Genomic DNA, 23206 nt, shown 5'->3' with positions numbered 1-23206 from the left:
TGTTAGAGATTCTTTTATCAAGCACTCAGATGTAATGAAATAACACTCAGACACTTCAGCAGTTTAACGTGCACGGGTGAGAGACTCAGGGGGAGACTCACACACCGTGGAGCAGCTCGCTGCCTTTATTTATACACAACAGGAAGCATACAAAAAAGGAAATATCATGCTTATCTTGTCAAGCAAGCAGGTGGGATTTCTCAAGAACTTTGTATTCTCTACAAGGTTGTTTCTTGCTCTTGGGTGGCGGTTTCCTGCTGCTGACAATTAATGTGAAGGCAAACAGTTTCCGTTACAGAGTAGAGAGCCAGCAATTAAAATATGCAGCTGGTTGAGTACAAGACAGAAATATAAACACTCTTAGCTGATTATTATATGAATAATAAAACCTTTAAAAACAAAAATACTCTTGACAGGTTCAGTCCAGACTCTGACCCTACAGTTTCTATCGCCTGTTTGTGAGGACTGTCTCTGGAGCAGAGGGCACAATGTTTAGCCTCCTTCTCTGCATGCTGTCACTTCTTTTTCTTGTCTCTCAAGTACCAAATCTGATATATGATATTTCAAGAGATTAGTTCTATATCAATATTGTAAAAATAACTAACAGTAAACAAGCATGGAAACAGGGTCAGGGGCACAGAGGAGGGAACAGGACAGAACATAAAGGAGTGCAGCAAAAACTAATAAAATATTAAAACCATGAGCCGAACATAAAAGTATGAAGTTTTATTTATTTAAAAATATATATATATTTTATTAGATTATTCTTTTTGTTTTTGATCTTTGACAGATGAAAGTTCAGGAAACAATGGCAGAAACGTTCAAAGATGCAGAACGCTGCTGTGAAAACAGGTTAACAAAGATCACAGCAGCTGACATTAAGGGTTTGTTGTGGGCTGCATCAGGAGGCTGAGTCCCTGCACAGCGAGGCACAGAACCTCCAGCAGAACCTCTGGGGGCAGCTCGGGCCGGTCCCAGCCGTCACTCAACTCTTTCAGCTTCTGATCGTTCAAACAGATGAACTCGGCCGCCCAGCGGAGCTCCCCTCCCTCCTGCAGGGGGACGGGCAGGGACTCTGGCAGTGTGGCCCGACCGTCCTTCAGACCATCCACCTGGAGAAGCAGAGAGGGAGCTGTTGTCTGATCAGATTCAAACATGAGGAAGACTCCGCCCACAGGCTGCTGATAGTGGGCGGAGCTGCTGCTGATGTGCTTTTACACATGTGGGATTTTCTGTTTAGTTTTAGTTTATTCTTCTTCATTACAAAAACATGACAGACGATGCTTTAAGCTGTCAGATTACACATGTTTAGTGTGCTCAGTCTGTAGGATAAGGTGTGATGAGGCTGGCAGCTGTTGAGAGGAGCATGTAGATGAATGCAGATGAATGAGTGAATGGACCCACCAACTGGTTGAGCACTCTCAGAGTGTCTGGACTGCAGCAGGTCAGAAGTGGCGGCACTTCATCTGGCAGAGCTGCACAAACATGAAGAAGAAAGACAAAGTTTGATGACGATGTGATGAACTGAAACACTGAAACGCTTTGCTTCAGATGTGTCAATAAAACTGTGAGCTGAGCTCTCACACACTCCCAAATCACACCTGAGCAGCTTTATCTCAGCTCCACCACCTCCAGCTCACATACCACACCTGATGTGGAGCATCTACATGTTACTGGATGGGATAAATGTCTCAGAGCAGGTCAGCTGACTTACTGTCCAACGCGCTGACCAACAGGTGAACAGCATCCTTCACAGCAGTGGAGATGTTTGAAATATCGAGAAGGTCCATGAAGGAGGAGGCAGCCTGAGACAAAGTGCCTTCAAATGCTCCATTACTGCAGTGATCCAACTGAGAGAAGCAGAGGATTATTAGTAGTAGTATCAGAGCAGGATGGTGTTTAGTCATGGAGAACATAAAACTACAGTTATGTCCATAAATGTTTGGACAGAGACAACTTTCTTCTAATTTTGGTTCTGTACATTACCACAATGAATTTTAAATGAAAAAACTTAGATGCAGTTGAAGTTCAGACTTTCAGCTTTAAGTCAGTGGGTTGAACAAAAAGATGCATAAAAATGTGAAGAACTAAACCATTTTTAACTCAATCCCTCCATTTCAGAGACTAAGTATTTAGACAAATTAAATAACTGAAAATAAAATGTTCATTTCTAATACTCTAATGCTGACAAACCTTTGCTGGCAATGACAGCCTGAGGTCTTGAACTCATGGACATGCTGTGTTTCCTGCTTTTTGATGCTCTGCCAGGCCTCTACTGCAGCGGCATCCAATTTCTGTTTGTCTGTGGGCCTTTCTGTCTGAAGTTTAGTCTTCAACAAGTGAAATGCTCAGCTGGATCAAGATATGGTGGCTGACCAGGCCATTCAAGAATATTCCACTTGTTTGCTTGAATAAACTCCTGGGTTGCTTTGGGTGTAGGTTTTGGTTCATTGTCAATCTGTATTATTAAAAACCGCCCATTTAATTTGACTGTATTTAGCTGGATTTGAGCAGACAGTATGTCTCTGACCACAGAATTAATTCAGCTTCTTCTGTCCTGTGTCACATCATCATTAAACACTAGTGTCCCAGTGCCTACGGCAGCTATGCATACCCAAACCATCACACTGCCTCCATCGTGTTTTACAGATGTTGTGGTATGCTTTGGATCATGAGCTGTTCCACGCCTTCTGCATGCGTTTTTCTTGTTCAAAGAATACTTTTCCAGGACTGTGTTTGTTTGGTTTTTTTGAGCCTTTCTATTCTTGAGTCTTATGAGTGGCTTGGACCTTGCAGTGAACCATTTGCATTTACTTTCATTCAGTCTTCTCTTTCTGGTAGACGGTGTAGTTCAGTTGGTTGGATGTTGTGAGGTTATGACCTCACAGCCCACTGCCCAGTTTCAGTCATTGTGCAAATTTACTGTTTATAAGATTGGGGAAACCTGCAGCCAGCTGAGAGTGAAGAAGTCACTTGGATGAGTGACAAAATGTTTCTTCCACTGAAAACACTTTGTCCAGGTGAACAGAATCCCCTTTTTGGGATTTCCTTACCTGGATGATTGAGCATGCATCAAGACATGAAATGAAGGGGTTTCTCTTCCCCATGGAAATGATTCTGTGATCATCCACCACTGTTGTCTTCTGTGGACCTCCAGGTCCAGGTGCTGAGTTCACGAGTGCTTTCTATCTTTCTCAGGATGTACCAAACTGTAGTTTTTGCCACTCCTGATATTGTAGCAATTGTTTTTTTCTTCTGTTTTTTCAGCTTAAGGATTGCTTGTTGCACCTGCATACAGAGCCGCACCTTGTTTGTTCGCAGCAAAATCGTCAAAATGCAAGCACCACACCTCAAATGATCTCGAGGCTTTTTATCTGCTTAACTGACAATGACATAACAAAGGAATTGCCCACATCTGCACATCAAGTAGCCTTTGAGTCAACTGTCCAATTACTTTTGTAATGTGTATACCCTCAAATGAAAGCTGAGAGTCTACATTTATGTCTGTTATATAACTATAATTGTAACATGTTTCAGTTAATGGGTAAAAGAAAAACTTGTGCCAGTGTCCAAATATATGGCCCTAACTGTACCTGCTGTCTGTAAAGCCCCAAGCCTGTTGTCAGTATTGGTTGTTGGGCCTGTGCATACATGATTGATAACCAGCAGCATCCATGGTTCCGATAGCTGAGAAATATCAGTAAAGAGCTTTTAGAAATATAATTAAGCAGCAATAACTTTAAGCGATCCTTTTAATCAGTTTCTCACGTTGAAGTGTATGGAACGCCAGGACTGCCATAATGAATTAATTAAATACACCATTAAATAATTAATTAAATGTGTCAATAATTAATTAAAATTGGAATTAATTAAATAAATAGTTATGACACATGTAATTAATTAATTATTGACACATGTAATTAATTAATTATTGACACATTTAATTAATTATTTATGTATTTCACATTTTAATTAATTATTGACACATTTCATTAATTATTGACACATTTAATTAATTATTTAATGATATATTTATTTATTTCATTTTGGCAGTCCTGGCGCCTGGCTCTCATCTTGAAATAATTTTATCTGTCAGCCTCACCCATCAAACTCAGGGGGCGGGGTTAACGCTGATCGAGTCAAAACCATTGCTTTGGCCTGGTGGCCATTGTTTCTAGCACACAACAACCGGCATGTGGAAGCTAACAGAACTGAGCTTTGAAAAACCCTGTTTGTGTGTCACCAAATACCGTTTTAATATTTTTTTAGCCGAGAATGTAGTGGTTTAATCTTCATGTGTCTGGTCGGTTTGTCAAGATACAGCCTCTTTGCAAAAGTGCTTCGATGATTTCGGAGATGTCTGCCCAGTCTCACGGCAAAGCGTGGGATAGACCCGCTCGCCTCGCAAGCAATCCCACCGACAAAGCGCAGGCCCCGGTACACAGCTGTAGTAACCCCCGCTGACTTCTTTTACTGAGGTTATATTTATCGGTGTTTTATTTCCTGATGTTCTTATGTGTCCTACGTGTTTCAGTCGCCAATTCTGAATTCTAACTAACATTAAAAACATGTTTAAGGAGGAGAGAGAGCAAATAAATCTGTTTAACATCTGATCTTTGGGTTTTTGTTCAGTAATCAGCGTGACCTGTGTATAAACGCATAAAAGAGATAACGTTGGTGTTTCCGTCATGTAGTAACTGCTGGCTTTAACTGTACAAAGGTTGTTCGACACTATGAAACACATACAGACTTCATGATGTTCGGCTAATATTTTTATTGTGAATATTAATCATGCTGACCTCGCTCTGTACACCACGCAGCGAGGTCAGCACATCCACGATATCCTCAGCTCCATGAGTTAACACAAAGTTTCCCAGCTGACTATCTAACTGCCAACTATTCCAGAGACGTGAAAATATACAGCATAAAGAAAAGTGTAAGAGACTCAGCAGCAGATTAGAATAACAGTTATACATTTAATAAATCACCAAATGAATCCAAGAAACGAGCAAACCTGTTCCGACAATTTGAGTTTGTATTCCCTCAGCTGCAGACTCGCTGCTGTTTAAATGTTTGAAAAGGAAGATTAGATAAGAACAAACGTCAAACATAGACTCAGTCTGCCTTCACATTTGATATGAGGCCAGCACGTATAGTGGCTGTGTCCTGTTTTAAGATCATACATGTAAAATTGTTGTCTGACCTCCGTCGATCCAGCCGCTCAGAGTCCGTGGTTACCATGGTTACTGCATAAGCAACTATAATGTTAACAGCTGGCACTGAGAAAACCTACCGGCAGCATGAGTGTTTATGTTTTTCATTGCAAAAGAACTGTCTGAATGGTTAACTGAAGTTAACTTGGATAAATTATAGTTAAAGAGTATCACAGATAACGCCTACGTGAGCTGTGTGACTGTTCACCACTACACTGAAATCAGCAGGCTATTACTGAAATACACGTGCTATATCATAAACTATGATATAAATAGGGAGGTCCTATTAACATGTTTAGTTTTAAAGGACACCTTCCTGCCTTTAGTCTCATTCATGAGCAGTATTAGTTTTCTTCTAACATCCAGAAGTCTGCACGATGTGTTTCATAGTTTGTAACAAGCCTTTGACAGGTAAACATAACATGACCGAAAAAGCAAAAAAATGGTTCATTTATGTTTGATGTGTGTTTATTCCTCCCTAAATATCGTCGGTGAAGTTCGCCATGCACGTCAGATTTTCCTGCGCATTTTTTATACCTCTGCCAACAGAGAGAAAAAAAAAATCACATTCTAACAGACAGCTGGTGCTTAGAATACAGTTGAATAACTATTAAAAAACAGATGATATAATATTTCTGTCCAGGTTGCAGACTTCATGATGAACATGCTTTTGCAAACTCTGCTCCTCTCGGTGGAAATGCGCCTTCTCTTTCCTCTTTGTATAAAAACATTTTAAAAGTCAGTTTAATCTCAAAATTCACAGTTAAATCCAAAACACACCAGATAAAGAAAAGCGAATAGTTCAGTCTAACACATGTGCCAGTGAACCATTAAACGTCTGTGAAACTATGCAGTTATGAAACGTAACTTTAACCTCAGCCAAACCGATTTGCTCAGTTGTAAATAAAACAGCGAAGTAAACGTGACCCGACAGACAGAACCTGAGTGAATGAAGTCCAGCGTTTAACCACTGAGAGCTAAAACTAAGGTGATGTTTCAAAGCTGTGTGCCGGTGATTGGACATCAGTCGCTGATGAAGCTGGTTCGCCTATAAAGTGCTCTGTAAGGAAACAAGCTCCAGCAGCTCTGCGCTCGGGGAAAACACTATATTTACTTATCTTGTGCAGAAAAATGCGCTGACATTGCTTTATATCGAGCACCGGCTGCCCAGTTAAACTGTGACTATCACCAGGTAACTAGGCGTGTTTCTTGAATTAGCAGCAGGTGTTAAACAGCTGACAGATGAGGAGGAGGATGCATGCAGGTAAACTGAGGGTCTGTTGAGCTGATCGCTGGTTTCGTGAGAAAAATGTCAGCTCGTTCTTTATGTTACAGAAGCACAGAGACACAAGACCAGGCGGAAAGAGACGATCGTTCGGTGAAAATGAGAATCTGTGAATGCAACATGTGGAACACGGAGAGTGGAATATGTAAACAAACCGGTTAACGTAACCCCCTCGGTGCACTCTGCATGCTAATTGTTAGCAGAGCTAGTGAAATCTCTGAAAACATCTGAGCACTTTTGCAAACATGTTCTATGTTGACAACCTGACCAGACATACGTCGCGACATTCGCGGCTAAAACACTGTTAAAAGTGTAGCTGGTGACAGAAAAACGGGGTATTTTAAAACTACACCACCACCATTGCTGCCTGTGATTTGATCTGCATTCTGGGATACCTGGCTGCCCCAAGTCTACACAAGCAATCGATTATCTAGGATCGACCTGTTTTGACTTACTTTGCACGGCAACCAATCAAATGTTAGAGAAGCTGCATGGGCAGCGTTAACCCCGCCCCCTGAGTTTGATGGGTGAGGCTGACAGATAAAATTATTTCATGATGAGAGCCAGGCGTCAGGACTGCCAAAATGAAATAAATAAATATATCATTAAATAATTAATTTAATGTGTCAATAATTAATTAAATGTGTCAATAATTAATTAATTACATGTATCATAACTATTTATTTAATTAATTAATTCCAATTTTAATTAATTATTGACACATTTAATTAATTATTTAATGGTGTATTTAATTAATTCATTATGGCAGTCCTGGCGTTCCATAGAAGTGGAGCAATTTTGCTTCACTCTTCTTAGTGCACTGAGGTTTGTGAGGATTTATTTATGCACAGGATTCTTAAGATCCTGCCACTCTTACAGTTTTCAGAGATGTGCTGATGTGCTCTGATCATTGACCTAGTTTTGATCTAAGCTTTAGCTGTGGGACAGATGGCCTCACATTTGAATCTTGAATACTCTGGTTATGGAGCAGTTTACAGTTTACTCTGTTCAGCTGCTTAGACATCTCAGCTGTGTTCTTGGAGTCTTGGAGTTTGTTCAGAAACAACTTTGCAAACCTAAGCTGAGCTTTTCCGTTCTTTTTAGAAAGAAGAGGCTTTCTTCAGGCAACCCTTCTGAACAAACCCCACATGTTCATTCTTTTTCTAATTTTGCTGTCATGAACTTAATCATTTAACCTAAGGCCTGTGGAGTCTGAGATGTAGCTCTTGGGTTTGTTGCAGTTTATCTGAGGTTACATGGTCTGACCTGGGATGTCCACTGGTGGGGTAACTGTAGCACTGTGTTAACACACCTGAATGCACCAGATCAGCAAACTGCCAAAACATTTGCTTTTATACAGGCACTCTCCTTTGCTGATAATCCGCTAGACTGATGCTTGTTTATTCTTGTGGAACCTCCATTCTCTCGTGACTGCCTGTTTAACCATCTCTTCACTTTTTGTTCCTTGCAGTAACTGATGAAGCATCAGTTGAAGAATTAAGATCAGTGGGAGATGAAACCTCATGATGAGCACAAAGAAGCTTCAGATGTTGTAAACATTCTTCTTACTGTTTGCTCCAGCAGAGAGAGAGTATCCCCATCCTCAGCAAGCTCGCTGAGCTTCTTCAGTAGATCATGACGGGTCGACTCGGGAAGATCTGCCAGCGGCTGCAGAAAAGCATCCTTCATCTTTAGTTCTGCGGCAAACACAGAAATAGCAGAACTGATACGATCACACTCAATAAATTAAAGCAGAGTTTGTGCTGTAGGTCCCAAATTCCAAAAGCTTCACTCTGATTAATTCAGAACAGGGAAAAGCTCAAACTGTCAGACACACCTTCTTTAATCTGTTGTAGCATCGCACTCTCTATGTCATCGCCAAAGAGTCCATCTGAAAACAGACCTCAAGATTATTAAAAGTGAGAAAGACTTCATGTTGATGTGAACATTAAGACAAACATGGCATCAACTTCAACCACACACAGCAACATACCGAGGGCACCTCGAGTCCAGGGTTCACACGAGATCTCTAAATGAGAGCAAAGGACAGAAATTATACTCAGTAACACACACACACACACAAACACACACACATGCAATCAACACAGTGTTGTGCTCTTACTTAGCTTCTCATCCTCTATCTTTATCTCCACCAGGCCGTAAGCAAAGGTGGATTTTTCTGGAACAGTGAAGCTTGTCTTCTCTTTTCTGTGGCCCTAAAAACATTTATTTTTTGTTAAATTACACATAACTGCACAATCAATACACAAGCATAGAAGAAACACTATCATTGTTCTCCATTTGCCACACAATTTAGATGATCTTCAGTCCATTTCCAAGAGTTTTGGAGACCTTTGGTCGGAAGTTGCTGAGGTGAAGGGATCAGGTTTACAACAGACTGCTTGAATTCTTCCAAACATTTTAAAGAGCTGCTGCAGCGTGAACACCCAAATTCTAAAGCTGCTGCCCTCTTGTTGTTGGAACTGACAGCAGCCTTTGACGTGGTCGACCATGATATCCTGCAATCACAGCTGGAATCATATGATGGCCTAATAGCGTTTGCTCTTCAGTAGTTTTGGTCCTTATCTGGAAGGACTTTTTATGTCAACATGGGCCATCACAGCTCCAAAATAGCCCCCCTTAATTATGGTGCACCTCAAAGCTCTAGTTTGGGTCCTGCCTTGTTTGCACTGCATATGTTGCCACTGGGATCTGTTTTCTCACAGTACAACCTTTCTTCACTTTCTTCTTTTTTCACTATTTTGGAGATGACTTTGAGATCTATCTGCCTTTAAAAGCAGGGACAGGCCCACTTCAGTTATTATTATGTTGCCTTGATAGTGTTAAACAGTGGATGTCTTTAATTTTTTATTTATTTTTTTATTAAATGAAAACAAAACAGAAGCTGTCATTTTTGGTAGCTTCATTAAGCCCATTGACAGCAGTCCAGGCCCCTTATCCTCCTATTGTAAGACAGTGGTTAAAAACCTCGGTGTGTACCTTGATGGTTGCTTTAAACTGTGTAGGCAGGTGAGTTCAGTAGTCCAATCCAGCTTTTTTCATTTAAGACAGCTAGCCAAGGTTAAGCCGTACCTTCCAGCTAATGTCTTTGAACGTGTTATTCATCTCTTCATTACTTACAGACTGGACTACTGCAATTCTTTGTACTTTGGTTTGGACCAGGCCTCTCTTTATCGTCTCCAGTTGGTCTGAAATGCAGCTGCTCGTCTGCTAACTGGCACTAAACAGAAGAAGCATATTATCCTGGGTGTGGCCTCTCTACATTGGCTCCCTGTTCCTTACAGGATCCAATTTAAATTTTTACTTTTTGTTTTTAAATCATTTAACGGCCAAGCGCCTTCTTACCTATTTGACCACCTTTATATTTATGCTCCAGAAAGAACCATGAGGTCCAAACTAACCTTAACTATTCAACAGACTAAACTTAACTATCGTGGACACAGAGGCTTCTGTGCGGCAGGTCCCAAACTGCCCAAATATTAAGAGGAATTGCCTTCCTCTTAATATTAGATCTGCACAAACATTCAAACATTTTAAATCGTTACTAAAGACACACACTTAAGTCTGGCTATTAACACACTCTGACCTAAACATTTTTGGTTTTAACAGCCTTAGTTGTTGCTGTTGTTTTAGTTTTTTTAATTGCTTTTCTATAGTTTACTGCATCACTGCATTTTATTTATTTTAGTGGCATTTTACATTGTTAAGCACTTTGTGCAGCATGGACTGTTTGGAAATGTGCTATATAAATAAACTTGACCTTGACCTTAAATGTTACACACAGCTCCATCAGATGATGTCTACAATGGTTCTTGCTGCAGAGCATCTGTTTATGTGCCACTCTCCGGTAAATAATCACGTCACTCTAATAAAATGACCTGGCTACACCACGGGTCAGGCCTGGTGCCAGGGTTTACAGTGCTGGGTATTCTGCCTGCTTGTTAGCATTGCAGTGTAGGAACCAGGAAACCGTGGAAACCGTGCTCTGTGGCAAATGCTGTTTTCTAAATAGTAATTTGGGAATTATGCTCTTCATAGTTGTTGAATTTTTACACAATACTTATTTTTATGACTTTAACCAGTCTGCTACTCAGGAGTTTATTTTTGGGGGGTTATACAGGAACTTGTTTCTTCCTCAAATGTGGCCTTGAAATAGGCCTGCCAGGGACGTTTATGACCACAAATAGCCTTTGAGTTCCTGAAGTGGAACAAAGTTAGTGGAGTCCTGCGGAAGTGGATTGGATTCCCAGAGTCCTGATGTCCGCAGAATCAGTTTTGATTAAACAATGAGGCAGAAGTTACCAACAGTCTACTGAATACGTAAAGAATTCCTGATTCAAATTCATTAACTCGATCACTTTAATCACTACAGACAAATCATGCTGCACCTGCACTCTGGACAGTTTGTTCTTCACAAACAAGTAATCAATTCATTACCAATACAGCTCAAACATGAGTTACTGAAAACAAAGCTGAGCCCAGAATGTCTTCATCCTTTGGAGATTCACTCACCTTTGCAAACAGACTCAGTATCTTTATGCAGGAGGCTAACAAGGACCCATCCCTCGTGCACTTTCTAATAAGTGTGACAGGAGAAGAGTTGTAAATTGTCTGGTGAACAAAAGCCAGTTTATCCTTCGTTTTCAGTGCCAGCAGGTTCACTTTGTCTGTTTTTATGGTCCTGGAAACAGGAAGCAGCAGCAGAGAGTAAAAAGGTTAGCGCATGTTTGGAAAACAACGATCGCTGAGCAGAGACAGAGCCCTACCCGTCACTGAGCTCGCTCCTCAGGGCTTTAAGGTCGACTTTCTTCGACATCATGTTGACGGGCTGAACTAGTCCATCCATACTGTCAGCGCCTGCATTCACTTCAGCTTCATACACACCAATGTCTTTTCCACCTAACCCTCCTCTCCCGCTCGTCTTTGTTGAAGTCATGAAATTACTCACAAAGGGCTCATCTGTGCACTCTGGAGGGAGAAAGGAGCATCACTTACACATGATACAGTCGTTCTATATATTATGAGGTCAATGTACCACAACACACAGGTCAGCTTAATGAGGGGGAGTTATTTAGGAGACAGAGGCACACCCACCGCCACCTCTGGTATAACTGGAGCATAAAGACACACACTCCCAGCTGATTCTCCCTTCTGTGGATTAAGGAATGTATTAGTTCACTGTGACACTGGTGAGCCTGTTTGCCTTGCAGGTCACAACCCATCATCCTCTGTCTTACTTTATCACCCTTCCTTTCTTTCTGGCAAAAGTATGGACGATGAGGGGCAGAGATGAATAAGATAGATTCTGTGAATTAAGGTCAGCATGTGAACTACAGTATTATATCATCATCACCAGGCCAATGGGACTCAGTCATAAAAAAAGGTGTATTTATATTGTGTGACACAAAATATGTGTGTGTTTATGCATCTGAATACACACCTGGGCTGAAGTCTTCCACCTCCATGAGCTCGGGCAGACTGAGTTGCATTATCTTGTACTTTTGCACTGGCCAGAATTTTCCTTTGCTGACTTTGACCAGAGTCAGCAGATCTACTTTCTTGATTAGGCTCTCATTATAGATGAGCTCTTTATCTCCCACCTTGTCAATCAGTTTTTTGGCCTCAGCTGCAAACATCTTCTGTGGAGACAATAAAACAAACACAGCTGTTTTCAATTCACTGCATGGATTTCTTAATGGTTAATTTGCAGATTTATCCAAATGCTGCAAAAATGATCAACTTTTCCTGCGTCCAGGAAAAGATAGGACGCTGTCTAAGATGCAAATCTAAAAGAATGCAGCCATTTGCAAATCCTTATAACCCAATATTTAATATAAAAGAGTAAAAATAAAGCTATGTTTCTCTGATCGTTACCAAAACATTGCAGTATGGAGCCACTCAAAATGCTAAAAGTTCCACATATTAAACACTGAAACTGAGAAATGTTGTGTCTGTGAAAGGTATCTGATTACAGCACGTCACTCAAAACCATCTGAAAAACAGACATGATTTATAACCATTTAAATATTTCTATTTGTGTCTCTCAAACTTTTAGTGTTCCCGTTCTCTATGACAGTTGTTCTAAAATGTTCCAATTCTTTCGACCATTTCATACAAATAGGAGTTAACCTCCAGTGAACTGTTTTCATCAGCATCAGTATTTTCCTAATCGCCTATTTTATTTATCCACAGTTCACTGAAAACATCAGAATGTTGTGATAGGAAGTTGAAATTATAATCAAATCTAAGTAAATTTATTAACAGGTTCAGTAAGCAAGCTCATTAGTCCTGTTTTATACTCTTTACATTGACTCCCAGAAGAGATACCAAGCACTCCACGGCCAGGCTTCAGCCTTATTGAACACTCTGCTGCTCACAGACTCATCGTACCAGATGGAAGCTGGAGGAGAACGCAGCCTTTCAGTCTGTGGCTCCAAGACTGAAACGTTTTTGTTTAGTCAGGTTTTTCTGATGTTCACTCTATTCTGCGGCTCAACTTGTTTTTCTGTAATATATTATTTTACTCTATTTTGTTGTACAGTGCTTTTTCTGTGTGTTCTAAACAGGGGCGGAGCGTGGGGGTGGCTTACTGGGCTTAAGCCCGGGTCTTTTTGTCAGAAGCCCGGGGTCTTTTGGAGTGTAATTTTTCATAGTTAGATGCCTGGCTGACAACTGTATAAAACAAAAAGTGCAAGCAATATTCGAAGCACATAGTGCACACTGTGGGAATTTACGACTGTGCGTGAATCCCCCCTGATATTGGTATGATCCGAGCTCAGGCACTAAGCGACTGAGCGAGAGGGCGGGGCAGCTGCTGCCTGTGAGTGCGCTGTTGGAGAAACGGAGCCAGCCATACTAAGGAGAGCTGAAGTTTGACCAGGGGCCCGTTCTTCGTACGTCGCTCACTACATCCAAGATCAAATGACACATCCAAGACCAAACCATCGCGCTAACCGTGAGCTCGCTAATCCGGTTCCCCGAACACACCTGCTGTTGACGATTACTACAGCTGGACGCAGGAATGTGACATCACTGGGTGTCGTAAAAGGGGCTACGCATCGATAGTAGAAACATTGATCGGCAACCCTTTGATTGGTCGGCGAAAATGTCGAAGGGGCGTGCTCGGTATTTTCCGGCAGCAGAGCAAGAACTCATGAGTGAGGGATTTCAGGAGTTTCAGAGTTTAATTAAAACGCAAGAGAACACTGCAAAGGCTGCAAAAGCAAGGAGAGAGGGCTGGCAGAAAGTTGCTGACAAATCAAACTCGTAGGTAATTTAATAATAATAATAATAATGGATTGGATTTATATAGCGCTTTCCAAGGCACCCAAAGCGCTTTACGATACCACTATTCATTCACTCCCACATTCACACACTGGTGGAGGCAGCTACGGTTGTAGCCAGGCTGCCATATCGCGCCATCGGCCCCTCTGGCCAACACCAGTAGGCGGTAGGGTAGATCTATCATATGACACTATATTGTCCAATATCATATGGCATTATATTATATTATAATATGTTATATTATATCCCCTTTCACATTAGAGCCACAACAGGACCCACAAGAACATGGGAACAAGTAAAAGTGGAATACAGGAGTATTCTACAGAATGGTAATATTTATCTCTTAGATTGCTTTGCGTCTCTTGGCAAGGTAATACTGGCCTGTAATACTCTGTTAGTTTGTTCATAACAGCAACCAAGAAAAGGGCAGAGGAAAAAAAGACAGGTGGTGGTCCTGCACCCCCTCGTCAACAAGTTGGTTAAGTAAATAATACCCTCACGGGAATATCGATATCTCTCTATGAGCACACTGTCGCGCTGAGCTAAAGGATCCTGTCTGTCCCGCAATATACGCTGAATTCTGAGGACTCTCCTTATCAATCTTGCACCTTCCGCAATGGGTTGGTCGCGTATACGGACAGGACATGGCTGCGACAGACTTCCCAAATCCACCTTCGCTTTTATAGCCGTGGTCTCTCATCTTGATTACACGAAGTAATTTACAATTACTACTCTGAAATATGAATTACATCTGTAATAATCACATACATGTAATAGAATGTTAATAGTACATTTCCCTTTTTTAGGAAATGACCTGTATGTATCTGTGTGACATCAATGAAAGGATCAAGTGCTGCATTATCTTTAGTTACATTGATAATATTTATTTATGGTGAAACAGTGGTAAAATATCGCTGTTGCTTTCGTATAAATGAAGCGGACATACCTGCGTGGCCGCGATCTAATCCTGTTTACATAAAGTAAACCTGCTCGGGAGCAGGTTTACGCTTACGGCTCTGTTGCTATGACAGCAAGTCCCGGATGAGCTTCGGGGAACCGAACGATCCAGGATCACGCGAAATCGTCAACAATCTAATCCGGCTAACCTACTTAGCGAGGTACGAAGAACGGGCCCCAGGGCCCTATTTCAGGAAGCCGGTTTAGAGCAAAATCTGAGTAAGTATACCCTGAGTTAACGAAAACTCTGGGTTTTCGGTTTCACAAAGCGAGTTTAGATTAATACTGAGTGAGTTACTATGACGACACACTCCGTGAAGCTAACCTGCCCCCTAGCAGGTTTACTTCAACTAACCCTGACTTTCTCCGCCTCTTTGTCGGAAACCTGACTGTAGGAAGTGTCAGACATGGCGTGTCCCTTCCTTGAAGAGCCAGTAGATGAAGCCCAAATTCTCCGCAGAGCTCTCCGCCGGGAGAGAGTGATTAGAGCGCGTTTGGACATTTTATCATTTCCTGATGATTTCCTGTGTGAACGTTACCGTTTTTCAGCACAATCTATAATTTATTTGGATAACATCCTCAGGCCTAATATTGCTCATGTGACACATCGCGGACATCCTCTCAGTTCTGTACATATTATTTGTATTGCACTTCGGTTTTTTTGCAAACGGGAGCTTTCTGTATAATATTGGTGACGCTGAGCACGTTTCCAAGGCTACCGTCTGTCGGGCAGTCAGGAATGTTACAGTTGCACTGAAACGTCTCGTGTACTCGTCTGTGGTGTTCCCCGGTCATAGACCCACAAGATTTATCAAAGAGGGATGCCACAAAATTGCAGGTATCAGGATGAACAAAACTTAATTTATGATGTGGTGATACTTGAACTACTACTTAAATTTTACATTTATTCTCACGGTTCCCAGGCGTGATTGGCTGTATAGATGGCACTCACATTCCAATCATTGCTCCTTCAGTAAATGAAGGAGACTATGTGAACAGGAAGTCTTTCCACAGCATTAATGTACAGGTACATAGTTCCCTGTAACATTTCAAACTAACAAATTATTTCATTATAGTAATGGATGCTAATTTGTGTTCTCTGCACTGTGAAGATCATATGTGATGCTGCCAACATTATCACAAATGTGGAAGCCAAGTGGCCAGCCTCTGTGAGTGGTGGTGGTGGAGGACCCCCACCTGTTTTTCGGGCCTCCGCTTTTTTTCTGTTGGCTATAACGGGTCACATTTGAGCATACAGAGTAAGCAAATATGTACTTGTAATGTGCTCAGATAATTTCAATAAGTGCTTACAGAGGGGAAATTAATGTAGCCTCTAACTGCAATTGATTTACATCGGACAAACAGACCAAGCACTATGGCTCATAATACAATTACACCATACCTGTTTGGACTATATTTTTATATTTCATTTTTACTTGCTGCCAGGAACGTTTGGGGCCTGTTGGGTTGCACCTGCGCTCAAATCACATCACAAAATAAAATGTATAAAATAACAAATAAAATAAAATATAATAAAATAACGTGTTAAATGGGTGGAAATCCCTAGATCAATGTTTAAATTAACACTCACGCATTGACTCTGTCGGCTATGTTTTGCCATGCATGCTCCCTTTCTTTTGCAGCTGAGGCTGTGTTACTTTTTTCCCGTGGAATTTGCATGTTATCGACATATGCTGCCATCAGAATTTCGGCCTCAAGCGCTGTAAAATACATTGACCGCGCCTTCTTTCCCTCCGTCTCCATGGTGACTCGCTTAATCTGTGCTCCACTAATCAGGGCTTTATGTATCCTCGTGCGCACGCGTAACTTGGGGTTAAAGCAACTCCGCGTTGATTGAACTAATTGTTATCAGCCTTTCTGAAACCGAATATTCCAAGTTGGACAGTTCGGGGTTACTCAACCCTGCGTATCGTTTTTCACTCTGAGTTTTCTAAACCGGCTTCCTGAAATAGGGCCCAGGTCTATGATGATTTTTAGTGCTACTATCATCTAGTTCTGATTCTGGTTCTGTCTTGGTTAAATCCTAAGTAGTGATGAGTTTGAACTGTTGTAGTCCTGTTTTAATTCCGGATCAGTTCTGGGTCTGGTTGAATTGGGGTTTAGTCCTCGTGTCTTGATACAGCCCCGACTTTGTTCTGCCTTGCTGCTTAATTAAAAAACTAGTTTAAGGTGTCCTGCATGTGTGATATATATTTTTCCCTATATGAAGTCATTCTTTTTTTAACAAAACTCAAAACAGAGCCTATTAATCTTTCAGTCATTTCTGACCCCCCCCCCCCCCCCCCCCCAAAAAAAATAAAAAATTTAAATCCCACATGCATACTACCCTTTAGGGCTAAGCCCCGGGTGTTTCTAATGTCTGGCTCCGCCCCTGGTTCTAAAAAGACTTTACTTTCTTAAAAATAGAAATGTATGGTGCTGCATCGATTCCTACAAACACTGAACCCTCTCATTCTCTTCAGCGATGACCTCATGGTGGTGTGATCTGAAGGTTTTCTGTAGTTATTACTAAATTATTTCAATTCTAAATAATTTCTCATCTTATTCAGATATGTACAGTCTGCTCTGAGCAGAGACTTTGTCACTTAATCTGCACATACAAGTGTTTCCTGTGCAGATGTCACACAGCGCTGAAATATCTTCATTATCTCATGTTTAATCTTTGGTGAGATATCCGCATTTTTACAGACACAGAGTTTATAATCAGCTGAACTAGTTTTTAACAAAATACAAGTGTCTCAAATGATGTGTTCACTGATCACACAGCAATCAGGAAACCCATTAGCGCTACAGACATAAACAAGCTTAAGCTCAACAGGGATGCACACACTGATCCTTCAGTAATAAAGCGCTGTTTCACCTGCACTGCAGGATTACGACTGTAGCTTACAGTGGTGGGCGCAGACACCACTAAAACACCTTGTTGTTTTGGTGTCACTCTGCTGCCTAAAATAACACGAGGTAAGCTGAAACACAGAGCTAGGAAACACTAGTCTTACCGTGCTCGTCCTCAATGCCAATTAAACTGTTGTTTCGCTTTCTCTGCAGCTTCAGGAGTATCAGGGTCCTCGACCTACAGGAAATGAGTAGTGTGGTGTTTTTAACCTCAATGCCTGCAGAGTTCAACAGCTGAAAGTTACACTTTTCAAAAACAGCTACCCTCAAAGGCTATAAATTTATTATAAATGACACCTTATTGCACTGATCATATAAAAAGCCATGCTAAGAAATCATATAAAAGCCTTGCTATAATCTGCCTGCAGTGGTTCTTTTATCTGTGGCTCTTATCAGGATAAGAGAAAACAGAAGTTGTCAACTGAATTCGCCTGCCTGTTGTTTATTAACTGCTGATAATCAGCTGCATATCAAAGAAGTGCACGAGTCTTTTAGGAGGAGGATGCATGGCCTTCACTCAGTGGGTTCTTAAAAAAAGGCTGGGTGTGGAAAATTAGTCACAAAGTTCACAGTTTGGGTATTCGCGTGAAAAAGGGAACCTGAGTGGTTATATGAAAAAAAAAGTTTCTAAATAAACTTTAAAAACAGGAAGTAAAAAAAACCACCAACATAATAGGAAATGCTTGAACACCATTAAACAGTCAGTAACATCCTCTGACTGCACGCTTAACTGCTTATTTCAGAATACGTGGTTAAGCGTGGGATGTGGCGTCTGATTTCATCATGGATTCTTTGATTAATGAGCTTCCGACTCTAGTTAATGGAGCCGCTCACTAGTATGATGAAGAAAATACTACATTTCAAAGGCCAATTATTAGTATTGTCACTGAATTATTGCATGGTAAATATTTCTGATGATGGACTCATATTGTTTGTCAGCAAACAAATAAGCAACTTAAAACTTTCCTTTGAGGCAAAAAAATAAAGCAAACAAGAAGCTGAGAGCGCAAAGCTCCAGCGGGCAGCATTCACCCTTTAAGGAAACAGTATTCATCTGTTCTCTCTTGTCTTTTTAAACAGACTCTATCAGCGCCTGAATGTAACAAACACAGTTACTGTCTGACTATCGACACCAGGTTACATCAGGATGAACCACATAACATTAACAACATTACACACAAATATCGTGTGGGTGTAGGTGATGGATGATAGGTACTGATTAATAATATTACACTACAGTATATTTCTACCTAAGCAGGAAGCTCATTCTGTTTCTGCTTTCTTTAAACATATATCACATTTAACACATTTTCGAGAAACTTGAAAGAAAGGCGCATGTGCAATGTAAAAGTGAGGTCAGAGGTCAAATGACGTGACATGATGTTTTAAATGTCTATATAACGACAACACACAGCACACTTGTAAGAATCATAGCCTCTAAGTTCAACAGCTTTTTGTCCACTTTTGTGGGGAAAAAAAAGCAAATTTTAATCAGAATTCATTAAAATCTCATCGTGTTACAGACAGAATGACGGCACACCCACAAACACTACCAAAAAAAACGTTTAGTCTCTATCAAACATTCATCAAATTAAATGATATGATTTTAATTGGTGTCAGAATTGTGTAGAGTCACTGTGTTATTTTCATTTTTTTAACACCTGCACACATCTAAGTATGAAAAGTAGACTACAGGTAACAGAAGATGTCAGCAGGTCTGAATACAATGCTGCACCAGGCTGACTGAAAGGAAACATGATGGTGAAAATGAATCAATAAAAGGAAAACATACCAGAAGGCAGGCGATGTCCAAGCTTCAGCTAAACTCAAAGCAAACACAGAAAGAATCGGGCAGAAGCAGACACGTCAGGAGCTGCCATCACACTGGACAGTGTTATCATCCATCTGAGACAGAAAGAAGCACTTATGCAAATCAAGAAGAGGGAGGGAACTCTGAGCCACAGACGTTTGAGTGTTAGTAACATAGTGTTAAAGTTTGACCCGCTTACCTCAGCTCAGCTCTCCTCTCCCATCTTTACATCCCATCACAAGCTGACATCCGCTGTGGATGAAGGTGCAGCGTCATTAGCAGATCAGGGATTTTAACCCAGAGTGAGACTTTATTGTGTTGGGAGACTTTAACAGAGTCAGAATGAAGAAACTTTTTCCAAAATACTATCAGCTATCAGCAGATTTTCCTTTTTCCTACAGGAGGCGGTCAGACAGGACGTTACAAAGTCCTCCCTGTAAGCTGCCAGCTCATGGACTGAGCCGTAAACAGGAAAAAGTGACTCATGTTATTATCAACGATCACATCCGTCCAGCCCTGCGGCTGCTCTGCTTGTTACCAGGACTGGACTGGGACAAAAAATTGGCCCGGGCATTGACTAGAGACCGGCCCCCCAGGTGTTATAGGAAAAGCCATAAAGCCTTTGAATGAAAACAGACACTGTTGTGACAGTGATGTACAGTCTTGTTGGTATATGTATGATTTCTATACATTTTACGTCAGATAAAAACTTTGGTTGTAATCTTCAGATAATTATTTAATAACAGACATTTTAAATGAGAATAAGAACATATTTCTTTGTGCCCCCCTTTTCCCTGTTAATGCCCTACCTGGCCCCCTGGCAACACTGTGCTAGACCCGCCCCTGCACAGTTACCAGCTGTCAGCTACTTAGAAAAGGATCCTGGTGTTATTTGTCTCTCAGAAACAGTTCATAACTTCCCTTTAACTCATTCATGTCACCTAAAAGGTAAACCTGTTTCTCCATCACAGCTCTGATGATTCAGTAAGGACATCTCCTGGTTTCATCTTCATGTTTCCCTCTCACCACATATTCAAACTGATATCATGACCAGCAGCTTTTACAGCTGTGGCTCCAGCAAACATCAGCTGATACTAGAAATTAATATTAAATAAATTCTAACAACAGCTGATCAAGCTTAAAAGTGCTGCTGTTGTTTAATGCGCAAATGAGCTGCTGTGGCGATCCCTGAAAGGAGCAGAAAGAAGAAGATTAACTAAATATCAGTGAGCAGTGATTTCTGCTTCTTACTCCCCTTTGTTTCCTCCTCCCTGCCCTGCTGTGCAATTACCTGCTCCACCCTGACACGCTTTACCTGTGTCTGTCTGTGTGCTCTGTGACCTGACCTTACAGAGATGATGTTCTGCTGTCTGTGAAGGTTAGCAGCATTACCGAGCTTCAACCATGGTGACAGCAAACAAAAAGACACCTGACACAGGGACCCTGCTACAGGGACAGTGTCACGGGAACGCCTGCCAGAACAAAGATTTCTGTGCCCACCGCAGCAGGAGGTGGACAGTAACTGTTTTATGATGAAGTTTTCCTAAATAAAGGCTTAACGCTGACTTTGATAGAGATGATGTGGTGTATTTAACCTGTTATTTAGCCGACACATGCACTTTGAGGAGCTGACAGCTCTTTGAAGTGCGTGTTTCTGCTTTTTAGAGTAGTTGTGTTGGGGTAATAAAAACCAGTAAAAACTTTTTCATATATGTGGGCATGTAAGATTAACATCGCCCTCCATCTTGGGTTAGGGACACAGTTTGGCTTACACAGAATTGTTGCCTGTTTGTGAAGCCGAAGGGAAAATCTCTGAATAGAAAAACTGTGTTAAAGGCCAAAGTGAGTGAAGGAAGCTTCATCTGAAAAATAACACCTTCTCGTTTCTTAACCACGCGTCAGTTTTCCTTTGATGTGTGGTTAAAATGAAGCAACACTGAAGAAAATGGAGGCTTATAAACGTCGACATAGTTGTTCTTTTTTCACATCTGCAACCTCTTAAAGACCTCTTAGCTCTGTGTTTGTTCTTGACAAGAAAGAAAACTGGACTGTGGTTTATTGTAAAAACGTCTTTCAGGCTGAAGTCAGTTCCTGTAAAGTGAAAAGTTTCTTTAAGCTCTGCTCATCTGGCTCAGGTTTTGATTATTGTTTATATGTTTGTGTTTTTGTCTTGCTGTTATTTACTGTTTTACTTCATGAAGTAATGAAGTAGTTTCATAGTCGTGCTGCTGCCTTGTTGTTAGATCTTTATCATTTGTGGTTTATAGTTTTCTACTCTCTGTCTGTAATGGGTTTTACGATGAAGAGCCAAGCTAAATAATAAACAGAATGAAACAATAAAATTCTCTTTATACTCTGCGTGTTACTGAGCTTTGACTTCTTCAGACTTTTGTCTTCTTCAATTCAGGTTCTGTCAGAAACCTCAGCTCTGCTTCTGAAGGTCAAGTCTGAGCGTCTGTGAAGGTTCTCAGTCATCCAGGTCATCGCAGTCTAAGGAGCTTGGAAAGAAAAGCGTCTGGACTTCTTTAAGTTGCTTGAAGACGTTTCACCTCTCATCCGAGAAGCTTCTTCAGTTCTAAGGTCAAATGGTGGAGAGTCCCAGATATAAACCTAGTGGGAGTTTCCCCCCAAAGAGGGACCTGATGATCCTCTACCTAATCACATGAGCCGAGGTGTGAAACGGGTGTGGGTCCCAATCAGCCAGGGTTTCGGGTGAGCTCATTGTGAAACCTGGCCCCACCCTTTCATGTGATTTCCTGAGGTCAGATGGCCCAGGATGTGAGTGGACGTTAAGGCGTCTGGGAAGGGATCTCAAAACTGGATTATAGATGGCAGACAGTTGGTGTCGTAAACCACCACCTCTGTCAAGTCTGAGCATATTTAGTCTACAACAACATGCATATCATACATGATTACATATTTACAGCCAGTTAATGATCCAACAGGCACGTAGAGGTCTGTCAGTGTCCTCATCTATCTGTGCACTCTGAAATTAACCTGTGATCAGGCTGTGGTTTTGCTACTTTTCTCCTGGTGTTCATTTCCACAGAGTTTAGCTGCTGCATTGACCTGTCAGCGCCCTCTGCTGGACAGAAACAAGCATAGAGGATAGATGTAGACTTAATGCCACACAGGTGAAACTCACTCGTGTTACAGAAGCACAGAGGTCAGCAAGAAAAGGTGAGTTAGAGTTATATCACGCAACAAAAGGAAAAAGTGTGTGTGTGGGGGGAACTATTTACTATATACAAGTGAAATTTCTAATCTACATAAATGGTTATCAATACCTCTGCCTCCTTTTTACTTCAGACAATCTGATTTGACTTTTCAGAGTAGATTCAAATCTGCAGGGAGGCGCTGTGAAGATTAGACACACAAAAATAAATAAATAAATAAATATTATAAGGCAGTGAGTGTTAATTTCTCCAGTTAGCAGTAGGCAGGGCTTTTCTTGTGAATAGTGGGGGAGAGTAAACATATTTTTGCACATGTGTTTGACTTATTTACTGGTAAATGGCCCTCCACGTCTTAGAAGTTGCCTGAAGCGAGGTAGCTGAAGAGTCTCAGCATCTTAACACTGAAGGTGGATTAATGTGGTGCTCAGGTGAAAGGTGGAGCTTCCTTTGGAGGTTTTTCCAGGCACGCCAAACTGGGATGAGTGCCTGGATGCTGTATCTGGTCCGAGGACTCCTCGGGATCTCAGGAGCTCTAATACAGAGA

General features: G+C 41.2%; 1 protein-coding gene across 3 annotated transcripts; it reads right to left on the bottom strand.

Annotated features, from left to right (window-relative positions):
- Window positions 1–58: 58 nt before the first annotated feature.
- Window positions 59–22837, bottom strand: LOC113026162 (uncharacterized). 3 transcript variants are annotated; one of them, XM_026174626.1, is made up of 14 exons: window positions 22774–22837; window positions 19686–19738; window positions 19469–19581; window positions 17781–17854; window positions 11960–12158; window positions 11286–11487; window positions 11032–11200; window positions 8621–8714; window positions 8492–8527; window positions 8336–8389; window positions 8068–8195; window positions 1715–1850; window positions 1405–1475; window positions 59–1112 (listed from the first exon to the last, which is right to left on the bottom strand). In XM_026174626.1, exons 5-14 carry the CDS (start codon window positions 12153–12155, stop codon window positions 879–881), a joined length of 1320 nt encoding a protein of 439 aa, XP_026030411.1. In that variant the 5' UTR covers window positions 12156–12158; window positions 17781–17854; window positions 19469–19581; window positions 19686–19738; window positions 22774–22837; the 3' UTR covers window positions 59–878. The 3 variants fall into 3 exon arrangements, with proteins under 3 accessions (XP_026030411.1, XP_026030413.1, XP_026030412.1); XM_026174628.1 differs by lacking the exon at window positions 22774–22837 and having other exon boundaries at window positions 11032–11095; window positions 19686–19929; XM_026174627.1 differs by lacking the exons at window positions 17781–17854; window positions 22774–22837 and having other exon boundaries at window positions 19686–19929.
- Between the last annotated feature and the right edge of the window lie 369 nt (window positions 22838–23206).

The sequence above is a fragment of the Astatotilapia calliptera genome, chromosome 7, assembly GCF_900246225.1.
Source record: "Astatotilapia calliptera chromosome 7, fAstCal1.2, whole genome shotgun sequence".
Taxonomy (NCBI): domain Eukaryota; kingdom Metazoa; phylum Chordata; class Actinopteri; order Cichliformes; family Cichlidae; genus Astatotilapia; species Astatotilapia calliptera.
This window is presented reverse-complemented; position numbering and strand designations above follow the sequence as displayed.

Excerpts from the sequence above, each read along its gene's own strand:
- LOC113026162 (XM_026174626.1), bottom strand. The coding sequence starts at position 12,155 with ATGTTTGCAGCTGAGGCCAAAAAACTGATTGACAAGGTGGGAGATAAA. Across the intron at positions 8,528-8,620 it reads GATAGAGGATGAGAAGCTAA|AGATCTCGTGTGAACCCTGG; the intron begins GTAAGAGCACAA and ends GCTCTCATTTAG. Across the intron at positions 1,851-8,067 it reads TCTCTCTGCTGGAGCAAACA|TTGGATCACTGCAGTAATGG; the intron begins GTAAGAAGAATG and ends TGCTTCTCTCAG.